This window comes from Odontesthes bonariensis, chromosome 1 (assembly GCF_027942865.1).
Source record: "Odontesthes bonariensis isolate fOdoBon6 chromosome 1, fOdoBon6.hap1, whole genome shotgun sequence".
NCBI classification, from domain to species: Eukaryota; Metazoa; Chordata; class Actinopteri; order Atheriniformes; family Atherinopsidae; genus Odontesthes; species Odontesthes bonariensis.
In genome coordinates, this window is record NC_134506.1 from 24,685,474 (window position 1) to 24,697,873 (window position 12,400).

Genomic DNA, 12,400 nt, shown 5'->3' on the forward strand with positions numbered 1-12,400 from the left:
CTGCTGCATATGGAAATGCGTCTGTTGGGTTTAACACGCTGCACTCGGCATCTACGTTGTAAATCCATCTTCTTCATTTTCTTTGTAATGAAGGGTAGCTGTAGTAATGGCAACTTGAAAGCAAATTCATTTGAATTCTTGTCTCACAGTTCCAGAGAAGGAAATCTCACAGCAGGGTTTGTTGTTTTAACCACGCTCTCTGCGCCTCGACTGTCTGGGCAAGAGTCCTAGTTCCCTGTTCGTGGGTCGTCTGACTCATATGAAGAGGTAAGAGGTGTGTGCAGCTGCTAATTTCACTTTCTATCTCCATCTGTTACAGAGTGCAATGCCGGTTACTACCTCTATCAGCAGGGCTGTGTGAAACAATGTCCAGCAGGCTTCGCAGTGGGCTCCCAGCCTCTCAACTACACAGTGGGAAACTTCATAGAACCAGCTTCCGTCCCAGCCTGCCTGCCCTGCCTACCGCCCTGCCTCACCTGCAGCAGCGTCAGCCCTCAAATCTGCCTGTCCTGCCTCCCTCACAGCTTCCTGGACCCCATTTCTGGTACCTGCCTGCATCTCAACCATTACATGCGCGAGTCTCCCGGCAGCTTCATGGTGGGCCAGGGGAACCAGAGATCGCAGTTGGAGCTCGGCTCCCGGCTGCCCATCACCATCGCCGTGCTCAGCTGCATAGCCATCATCGCCACCTTTGCCGGCATCTTCCTGCTGCTGCAGCTGCGCTCAGGTGCACTCATCAAACTGCCATCTCTCGAGGCCGGTGGTGGCTTGAGGGGCACCTTCAGCTTAGGGGGAAATAGAGTGGTGTCATACCGTGGAATCCCAACGGTGTGGGGGGATGAGGGGGTAAATACAGACTCCGAAAACGAAGAGTTTGACGTCCACAATGAGAGGACTGCCTTCATTAAAACACAAAGTGCTCTTTAATGTCTTCATCGCGTCCCTCCTCCTCCTCTTCTTCTCCTGCTTTTTAAATCCTCTCGCACCCTTCGGGTTTGATTCACAGCCTCTTCTGCTTTTATCCCGCATTCTTTTTTTTTTTTTTTTTTTCTTTTCTTTTAATTTTATCGGATTCTCATCGCTGGGGATGGCCTGAGCTTTGCTCCGTTCACACTTGGGTGCGTTTCTATTTAAGTGGCTCCCTCCCTCCTCTCGCCCCCCCATCACTAACAGTGTCTGTCTGGGCAGGGTCCACTTTCCCCTCCAATTCCAGCTGTTAGGGTAAACACATGATTGTTTGCTTTTTCTCTTCTTTCTTTTTCCCCTCTTCTCATTAGTGTCAGTGCAGTAGCCAGATGAGATTGCTTAATGTGTGAAGTTGAGATGCTTGTTTGTGCTTACACATTTCTTAATGATTGGGTCTGCATAACCAAGTGTCTGAATCGGATGAACATGGAATAAGGTAGTGTCCTTTATAAAGACGTTAGTCAGTTAGCATATTAACTAAAAAGTGGTAAAAAAGAGATTTATTATGAGGCACGCGATTCAAATGGGAACATTTGCTCTTTCCAAAGTGTCATTTTGTGGCAGCGACATCTTGTATCTGCTCAAAAAGGCTTTGCATATCTGTACTAATTCACTTTTTAAAGTGCGTTTAAAAATGCACAAATCAAGCTTAGTGGTAGAATTAGGCGGTCAGGAAACGTCCAGACTTTAATGGTTTGAAGCTACATCTCCAGTCATGGAGACGAAAAGGATGGCATTTCTGGAAGTGCCATCTCAGCTGTTTTTCAGTTTTATAGTCGGACAGCAGTAGTGTCTCTTTTAAACATCACCCCATCTTTCATCAAGTTGCTTTTTTAAATCCAGTGTAGTTGCACTCTCTGCCGCACACTGAGTGCTGAAAGATCCCCCCCTCAACTCTGGAAGAACAAACTGTGAGTCACTCAACCAGCAGAGCTTCCTTCAGCCTTTTGGGATTTCACATGAACAGAGCTTATTCTGGTTTGACAAACTATAAATTCTCCTTCATTTATAACCTCCCAACCAGTATATGGAGGGTATCCATAAAAACAGAAATGACAGCAAAACAACACGCACACTACTCGATCAACCCTGAGGCACAATCCCTTCCAGGGATGTTTGAACTCAGCATCTAATGCACCCACATCCTGGGGCTGAGAGGGGAAAGCAGCTGAAGTGCTTGGTGTGTGCGTGACTCTTTAGCGAAACCTGCAGGTGTTGAGCTACCTGTGATTTGATTTCTTGACAGAGAAGGCGCAGTAACAATACATTGAGGTTTTCCTTCAGTACAATAAACACACACCTCGTATCTTAATGATTGAATGTTAGTTTGCGACATGCGAGGATGGGAAATGTTTACGCGCCCCTCTGAAGCGAAGGTTTCTTTTTCCTCCTTCATCTCACAGCCTCTGCTCTCCTCTTCACATCGTGAGTATTATTTAAAATTCTCTGGTTGAGGCTCCGCTGCTCATCAGCGTCTCTGCACTCACCCTCCGGTCTTCATCTGAGCTCAATTTTCCGATAATCTCCTCAGCGCACTTGGCTGTTATTCTCCAATTGATACTACAGCTAAGTATCTATCTGTTTAATTACTAAGTATCTATTCTGGGATATTTTAATAAAACCTTCAAGAAATTGATTGTTTTAAAGTAACCCCCCCCCCCCCCCCCCCCCCAGTCTGGGCTGGTTATGATCTCAAATATCCACCTGATTGTTTGATCCATTGTTGAAATGTTGATTCCACTGATCTTTTTCTCTTCTTTGTTGAAATTGCTATTATTTATTTTTCTTTTTCCATTTCCAGCACAATAACAGCAGAGCTTGCTGAGCGAGGTTGTCATGGTGATGACGTGCATAGAAAACTGCAGCTGCTCATCCTTTTATCTACCTCTCATATCATACAGCAAAGTTTCATATGCATTTAGAGGGGCTGTTAAATGATTATAGAGGTGAAATTATGTGTAAGTTAGATATGAAAATGCTTCTCTGGGGAGACGGCAGATACTAGGTGTGCACGTCAAATTTATGTTTTAAAGGAGAAACGAGCGATTGCCGTTCAGAAGCCGCAAAGCTGCTGAGTAAATTCTATTCCCCCAGATACCCCATCTTCCCTTTGAATGTATTGCCTTCCCGGATCAGCATTCATGCACCATCACACCTGGGCTTTAAAACTTGTTACTGAAATAAATGTCAGAGAAATGTCCTCAGATCTTGTTGGCCAACACTGAAGTGCAAAATCAACCTAAAATTATTGGGGGGGTGTTTTGTTTTTTTCCTTCCTTTCTAACTGGGCATCTCCTGGAATTAAGACCTTTTTTTAGCTCTTAAAGTTTCCGTCACTGACAATCAGTTTCCTTGTCTGAAAGGCAAGAAGGTGCAAAAGCACCCGGGCAAACCGATTTCAGCTCCTGATTTAGCCTTCACAGGAGGTGTCAGAGGAGTGCATTTGAATGGGAAAAAAGTTGCAAAAAGACACTCGTAAGAAAAGTGCTCGTCCAAGAAAAAGGTCTTAATATAAAAGGATCAAACTGAATTAACGAATTTCGATTTTCCTGCCAAAACCCATTTTCAGAGGAGTAGAGAAAGATTGATATGATTGGTGTCAAACCCAGCTCTGAGCCAGCAGGTTGAATTCGCCTCAGATGGCCAGAGCAGGTGCAGCACATTTGGTTCACTGCAGCAGTTTCTGCACTGGAGGCGAACCCCAGAATGTGGATTCAGAGAAAAACGCTCACAAGAGCGGCAAAGTTATTGTGGTGACGGGTTTTGTGTGATGTGCATTAGTGCCTACTGCCGTTTAAGCTTTGAATAGTCCCAGTTTAAGGAAGGTGCTCATTTATCTCCGGCTTCAGACTTCAGCCACAAAATCTTATTGACTTCTCAGCTTGATGCAAAGTGTGTAAACAACAGATAATGGGCTGCTGCTGCAAGAAAATTGCTTCCAATTAAACTCTGGATGCTTAGAGTTAGGATCCTTTGAAGAATTATAATGGGAAAAACTGCATCTCGTCAGCATCACGCACAAACATTTTGCCTTTCTAAACTTTTGTATTGCTTCCACAAAGAATAATTTCCTCAAAAATGCACAATTTTGGGCCCAAAGAGTGGGCACCCAAAGTGATGTCCTCATCTTAGCTCAATGTATTCACTACAGCTTGAAAATCTTGAACCGATGAACTCAGAGCTATTTGCATTCAAAGGTTTAACTTTCAAGAAAATCCTTAATGTGTGGCCACCATTAAGTAGCTTGTGCCTCCAAAGCTGCTGAAATACATTAGGAGAAACAAGGAGAAACTGCACACTAAAAAACAACAAAAAACAACAAAACAAAGTTCATCAAAATAAGAACAAGCAGGTTATCTAACCGTTCTCAGAACTATTAGGCCTCCACATCCCTGGTAGTAAAGTGTGAAGTCTTTTAATGCTGACAAAAATACGCTTGTTGGAAAGCGGAGACGTCTTCACGTCGCCGATTCCCTTCACGTGGAGCTCGATGTTGCTCCTGTCCTGCTTTAGGAGGTAGTGAGAAGTGATCAACATGAAGGCAGACGTCGTTGATAGGAGCAATATCTTTGGCCTAACCAAAGACAATCATTTTAATGCTGTCTGTTTCGTTTTGGAACCTGTTGCTTTCAGGTTGCCACAATCCATCATCCCCCCACCACCACGCACACACACACACACACACACACACACACACACACACCCCCCTTCGGTTTGGTTCAAAGTGTCTGTTATCTCTGCCTTTATGAAGATCTGCGGGGACTCAGCAGCTGTTGAGGGAGGAGGTAGAATGTATCCCATCACCATTACCTTAAGGGCTGAATCAGATCCGTGTGCGTGTGCACATGCTTGTAAAAGTAGAAGTGAAACACTTTGTGATGGCGGGGCAGTAAGTGGAGCAGCCTCAGTCGACTCTGTTGACCTCCTCCCGCCTCTTCACGAGGTTCCTGAGCTGTGGCTGCACACAGTACCTTACAGATTTTTGACCTATGATTAATGTACTAGAATGAGTATCTTACATGGGACATAACTCTAAATAAGGCCTATTTTTGTACTATATGAATGGTGCAGTGTAATTTTCTTGTAATTTAAAGATTTTTTTTTTTTGCTCTTGTTTTCTCCTTTTTATTTAATTGATGTCAATTATAGATTCTACTAAAAAAAATAAAAATAAAGATCTATGCAAATTTGAACGTGTCTTTGTTTTATTTGAAGACTTTTTAGTAAAATATGGTTCCATCATGACGTTGGATGATCTGACACAGTCGTTTCGAAACATATTCTAAACATATCAGGTGCCATTAGAAATGATCAAGTTTGGTCTGCAGATCTGTAGAGATCAAAAGGCAGAATTTGCTGGTGTTGTAGAAGCAGATAGAGTGTAAGCAGATGTACACTGAGCTTTGTGTAAACCACTCGATAGTTACACAGCGTCATGCGGTTCCCAGCCTTTGGGTTTGGATTTTTCAGCACCAAGAAAGTCAGAGTTTTTTGGAGGAGTTGTGACGAGATAAATGGGAGAGAGAAAAGTAAGAAAAACATCTCACTTTGAATCCAGTTAGCAAAATATTTTAATTCAGTGCTCAGTTAGTCAGTATGGTTGATTTAAAAAAAAAAAAAATTGTTTTTGTTTAAATACATTGTGAATCAATGTTTAAACAGGTCCAACGTTGACAATATGTCATTGATCATTTGACCATAAAAAGTAATCCAGTATTCCTATTGGATTTTTTCTAAATGTTTTTGGGGACATTTTTGTAGCAGCTGGGTAGTTGGAGATGATGCATGAACAGATTTTACAGCTCATAAGTGAGTCCTGTGAAGCACCGCCCAGATGGAATAGAATAGAATAGATTTAATTGCGGTCGGGAAATCTGACACCTAGACGTATTTCGACATCGGAGCATCGTTATCATATCTTCCTTTAAGAAGCTACAGTCCTCACAGCGCCGCACTTTCAGCTGTGGGCCTCTGTGACAGATCAACATACCTTCCATCAGTAACATGAACCACGTTTGTCATTTCCTTTGTATGTTCAGGCTGAAACCTTTTGTTTTTAGGCTTAGAAGAACAGTCATGGATAGGACTAAAATAAATTTTTTTTCTATATAATGTGACCACTGTCTAAACAATGGAACATTATTAATCTTCCACTTGCAGTTACTCTCCCAACCACTAGAGGCTGCATATTCTTTGAGTGTAGCCCTTGCCCACATCTGCCCAGATGAGCAAACGTTAAACCGGCATGTTTTCTGAGAGCAGGGCAGTCTTTCGCAAATCTGTGGTGAAACAAGGGGTCTGCACCAGTGAACCAACCAAAACATTTTTGTAAGCATCTGAAAATATACTCCATGTAAAAAAGAATCGGGTAACATTTCATTTTCAAAGCTACTTCGTCTCCTCAGTGTCCACTCAGTTGTTCCTTCTTTTGGTGATACAGATTTTTCTTGCTGCCCGGTGCATTTTTCAGTTTCATTATCTATCCGTCAACAACGTATTCCCTGATTTCACCTCCTGTTATACAAAAAATAAATGACTAGCTGTCCGTCCATGACTGAATATGTTATATGTGCTGTCATAGCAGCTGAGGTGAAGGATGGCCTTGATGCGGCCCTTCTTCTCTCTGCAGTATTGGATTAATAAAGCCGCAAAAACACAATGAGACGATGAAAAAGAAGAATAAAAGTGCACAATCGTGGCTGTTCATTGAAGTGTTATGAAAGATGAATTACTGTGTGTTATTTTTCTGTGACAGTTAATCACTATCAATATATCTTTAATCTGTCATATGTTAAGTGCCCCTATTTACGGGTTTTCTTCAGGTTTTGTTTTCGATGCCAAATTTAGTTGTCAATCAAAATTTAAAGTCACTGTTCTGTCTCAAGTCTCACGCAATGAGCGTGAAACACACGCATTTCAACAAGTTCACACGCTCACACGCCACACATGCCATTTCCCACGCTGAGAAATGATCAACTTCGTCGCACAGAAATTCTAATAATGGTCTGCCCTATACTATAAACGAGTCAATGGCAGGTTACTATGCACTCGTACAGCTCAGAAATAGCTCTGGTACAGCTGTCTTGATTTAGCAACCCATCGGCAAATCAGAAAACAGAATTTCTTGTTGCCGGGTGAGGTCTGAAATAGCTTAGCTGTACCAGAGCTATTCTGAGCTGTACGAGCGCATAGTAACCTGCCATTGACTCGTTTATAGTATAGACCATTATTAGAATTTCTGTGCGACGAAGTTGATCATTTCTCAGCGTGGGAAATGGCATGTGTGGCGTGTGAGCGTGTGAACTTGTTGAAATGCGTGTGTTTCACGCTCATTGCGTGAGACTTGAGAGCCCCGGAAGTTCTGCCACACTGAAATGCTGATGCAGAGAGCGTTTTTTCCATGGTGGGGCTCAATAAAACCAAGACCAGGAACACTTTGTTTCTGAATGGAACTCTGTCATCCATCATGACTGTGAAAATGGCTGACATTGAGCCTCAGTGCTTTAAATGGGAGCCCCCAATATCAGTCATCAAGCATCAAAATCTGCCACAAACACTTACAACAACACTTTGCCTTAGACTTTGCATATCTAAAACAATTTATTTTAAAATATAGCAGAATTTAGTGTAAAAGTGAAGATTTGTGATTTTGGTATAAATAAAACAATTTCTTTGTTCTTTAAGTAGCTAGTGTGAGTTCACACATTTTGTGCCTCTGAAGTGACATTTGGGCATCAAATATCAAGAGTGATGTGACTCTGGGCTCCAGGGCTGGACTGACAGTCGGGCATACCGGGCATTTTCACGGTGGGCCGACGCCCCTCGAGGGCCGGTGATGTAGTTTTTTTGTTCTTTTTTTATTAAAGGTAGGGTAGGAGATCCTGGATTTTGAGTCCTGCGAAGCTGCATTTTGAAAATACACAGGTAAAAAGTCCCAACCCTTTTCTTCACTTTCCCCCCGAAGGCACGCCTCTAGAGTACATGAACGCGCACGAGCACGAAGGTGCACGAGCGCTGTTCTGACAGCAAGCATCGATCGTTGCCGTATTTAGTATTTAGTATTTAGTTTATGCTAACTATACGTTTAATAATGCTAGGTGCTAGCCAAGCTGGCTGTAGTTTAGCTTCCTGCCAAGCTTCTGGACGTTCACGGAGCAGGGTACGCGCACAGGGGGGAGGGAGGGGGAGGGAGGAGCAGATTGCAGTTTGATAGACGGCATCAGTATCCAATCATTGTGAACGGTCCGTTCACAATGATTGGATAGTGTTTTTCCTAGATTGTACGTTCTAGAGGCCACTAAAACTTTTCATATTTGTGTCAAAACTTTGTATTAATTGGTTGCAATGGGGGTGTGAAGAGTATTTCAAGCAATATGTAAAAAAATGTTCCAGAAAAAGAACCCCTACCCCGCCTTTAATGTAAAAAAAAAAAGTGACCGGCGGGCGGCCCAAGATTTCATGTTGACGGGGCTAGTCCAATGAAATCTCTCAGCACCTCTTTGGCCCGCCCCTCCCCTCACCGTTGACACAGGTCATCAATCCTACCATTTGAGCTGAACGGACTAAGAGAGAACAGTCAAAAACCGAAATGGATAAACAAACAGAAACGAAAGGGTGGCGCACAGAAGCTGCGAGATAAAAGGCTAAAAAGCCTACAAGCAGCAAAATGTGTGAAGCTTACTGACATGTTTGCAAGTGCTTCCAACACGACCACAGCACCGGGTGCAGGGCCATCAAGTGCAGGGCCAGGGCCGTCAACATCCTCAGCAGCCCCCAGTGCACGAGTGTCTCCGTAGAACAGTGTAGGCCAAACACAGAGGAAGAAGCTATCGAGGTGGATTCAGAGGTGGAGGAGGAGGAGGAGGAGGAGGAGACAGACGTGACCCAGGGACAGATTGAGGAGGTCAGAATAGCCAGCCCGGTGAGAAGTAGGCTAATGTTAGGCGAAATGTTAGCAGAATGACGACATGTTTTTATAATGGGAGGACTGAGGGCTCTTCGTGTGAATGAGGTATTTATAGATAAACGACTGGTAGACTACATATTCACCACATCAGTATGTGGGGAATTGATCATGCTGAAATTGTTTATTTTATCCAGTCAGGCTGGAACACGAATAAAAAAACTAGCCTGTTTTTTTGCACAACCTTATTGGTTAGGAGGTGGTCACCGACTGTGGTGTGTGTGTGTTTGTGTGTGTGTGTGTGCGCGCGTGCGCGTTTCTGTCACAGAGATCATTCAGAGTCTTTATTTTCAACTAATGTTATGAATACATTTACTTTATTTGAAGGTGTAAAAGTGACATGCGCCTGTCATTAGCATTACAGTACTTAAACCATCATTAATGTAGGCAAGGCTATAACTTATCTAGTGCCATTCCATTTTATAGGCTTATGTAAAGTTGACTGGTGTGCAGATATTGCAAATACCCAATAACATCAGTTATAGATATGAAGTGTGTCATTAATGTTTATGACACTCTCATGTAGACACCAAAGTGTTCAGTGTTATTTTAGTTTGTTATAACTATATTGTTTGCAGGTGTTACAGGTTTCAGTTGCCCATGTAATATTAGTGAAACATTGCTTTGCTGAAATGGATTGGTAAGTAACCGGAGAAATACGAAATTAATATTCCTGCCTCGGTCATTTTCGGTCATTTTCAACCCTCCGCTACATCAAACACAGACTGACGAGTTGCCTTTCTGCCAGCAAACTGGAAGCCTTTATGTTGATGGCCACCGAGAAAGATGTTCTTGTGTCCCTTGATACTGACACAGTGATTGACAGAGTGGCAGAGAAGAGCGATTTAATGAAAAAACTGCTTTTGTAAGATGAGGAGATGGATTTAAATGAATACATTTGTGTTAGGATTTAATTGCATTTTTCACAGAAAGTGATGAGATTAATTGTTTGATCGTATAAATATTCAAAGGTGGGCCGCCATGGCCAAAAATGCCCGGGCCATTTTTTGGTCCCAGTCCAGCCCTGCTGGGCTCTCGTTGCTAATGGTGCGCAGTTGAACTTTTGTGAAAGCTGTTGCTTCCTCTGCGGTCTGTTCAGTCTGAGCGCCTTTTGTCTCGTCTCAGCAGCTTGTCTAACAGCTCATTTGATGATGAACAGTCAGAGTCATCCCACCACATTAAAAGCATTGCATTTTATCAAACAGTCTCGGCAGCTGTTTGCTTTGCTGTGGTCAACCTGTGAAAAAACAGCTTGCGCAAAAATGTCAGCCCACCAGCTACTGTACAACATATAACATTGGGTAACCCCTTTAAATGTTTGACACGGTTGGAAACGAAACATAATGCGCCTAAGCAAAGGAGCCGAGTAGAGCTAAAGTTGGCGTGGGCACTTTTTCAGCAAGGTTCCTGGAATCTTTGAGGGTTTTAAACCTTTGAGCATCATACACCCTCCTTGATATGTCCCAGCTGGGACTGATGGGAGCTCAGGTGTCCAGGTTAGTGTTCATTGTATTTATTTTATTTCTCCAGATTGTTTCGTCAGTGGATTGGTTTCCTATTCCTCTTTCTTTCGATACTTAAAGAACTTAAAAATGGAGTGCCAATTCCCACCTTATTGCTCTTCATCCAGCCAGAAATCAATTTAAAGCACTATAACAGTCCTCCATTACAGCGTATAGTCTTGAAGTACTTCTAACATTAACATGGACATGTGGTTGATACAGCTGCGCCTACTCTTTCAGTTTTGTCATTGTGTGTCTTGATTACTCTCACATTTCTTTAGCCTTACTTTATTCCCAGATCCATGTTAAACGATACCTTAAGGACCTTGTAATAATTAAAAAAAATATATCGGTATGTCCTTTCGTAAACCTTGAACCCTCAGTTTATAGCCGAAACAGTCTGACTCTGATTAGACCTTTAAATCCAAATCTAAAAGTCATCCTATGCTTCCCTTTCAGATAGTTGCAGACTCTTTGTTGACTTCAGGTGTGAACCTGCTAGCATTATCCCTCCTTTTTACCCTTACACTGACAGCATAATCCATGATGTTCTTCATGTGTGTTAACTGAAAGTCACCGGGTCTCTCTCAAACAAGCCCTGTGTTTTTGTTGTCCTTCAAGCAGAGGACGGTCCAAACAATGGTTGTAACTTTAAGTCCTGCTGACTTATTGTCCCTGTCCTCTCATTCACGTTCTTTGAGCGGGACCTCTGGCGCTTTTTCACTCTCCCTGGCCGTCATTGCTTCTTTCTGGATGTTTTGGGCGTGTTTATCAAGCTCCAGCCTTCTCTTGTGCTTCTTTCTCCCTCGTGTGGTCATGCTGTCCTTGCTCTCTCCCGCTGATTTCCCTATTCCTACTGCGTTTGAGTCTAGTTCGCTGCAGTTTTGCCTCTCTCCTGCATCTGTAGAGTATCTTCCTCTGAGGTTTTAATAGTGCAATAGTTTTAATGGCGACAAAAATTACAAAAAAAAAAAACGTTCAAGCCAAGGTATTTGTACACAAGTGAAATCAGAATCAGAATGGTAAATCATGAAAGAGGCACTAAATGAATAATTTTGTCTGTCCAGATGGAAACAATGGTGCATGTTTTTGTTGCAATAAGCATAATCCTGAAAGTATATCAGATGATGTGTGATTTGAAAATGGAGCGGGTCTTTTGGGAGAGGCTCTCTTTTAACATGAGCCTCGACATCAACTTAATAAAGTATTTCTTTGTGCATTAACGTGACCAAGTAGTTACAGTAACAAAACCAAACAGGAAATGAAAGCAAAAGATAGCAGCAAGTGAAAATGAATGATGTTTGAAATGAAAGATAAACTTTGAGGCGTGTCAGTCCAGACTCCTGAATGACAGCCACTGATTTGGGTTCCCTGTCATCCTCTTCAACATCTAACTTGTGTAACAAACTAAAAATCGTGTTCAAGAGCACAACTTTCCTTTCGGCGCAGTTTTACAAATGGCAGTGAGATAGGCTTGGAAATAATCTGACGGTACAATAAAGTGATTACAGTTGGTAATTCGTAACAGTAAGAAATCTTACACCTGCAGAATCACAAATCCAGACAGGTTAGATGTGTGTCTGAGATTTGAGTCTTGACTCCAAACAATGATCTTCTCAGGTGAAAATCCAAAATATCTGTAGTCTGTAGCCTAAATATGAGTGTGAGGGGAAAGTAGTGAAGGAACATATTTATATCTGAAATGAAGAAGTGGGAATCAAAGACAAGCAAGGACAGAAAATAGAAGTTCAACTGCAGCTGAGTGCACGTCGGAACTTAACAACTACTCGACCTTATTGCATCTGAGGTTTGTGTTGCACAAACAGTGGTCTTGATGAAATATGCAGATTAGGATACATTTTTAGGTCAGTGGTCTCCCTCTGGCTTGACCTTTATTTGTTATTCTTTACATACCTTAGCAAGGGTCTATCATGGTCCAGATACAACAGATACAATAAACAAAATGTGA

The 12,400-nt window shown here is 42.4% G+C and overlaps 1 protein-coding gene across 5 annotated transcripts in view; it reads left to right on the top strand.

Annotated features, from left to right (window-relative positions):
* The window catches only part of furina (furin (paired basic amino acid cleaving enzyme) a), a 70,031-nt gene extending 67,403 nt beyond the window's left edge, over window positions 1-2,628 (top strand). For all 5 annotated transcript variants that reach the window (XM_075461735.1, XM_075461764.1, XM_075461726.1 and 2 more), the window contains one exon: window positions 320-2,628. In XM_075461735.1, the coding sequence (XP_075317850.1) occupies window positions 320-927 (608 nt within the window). In that variant the 3' untranslated portion in view covers window positions 928-2,628. The remainder of the gene's footprint in view (window positions 1-319) is intronic.
* Window positions 2,629-12,400: the final 9,772 nt, after the last annotated feature.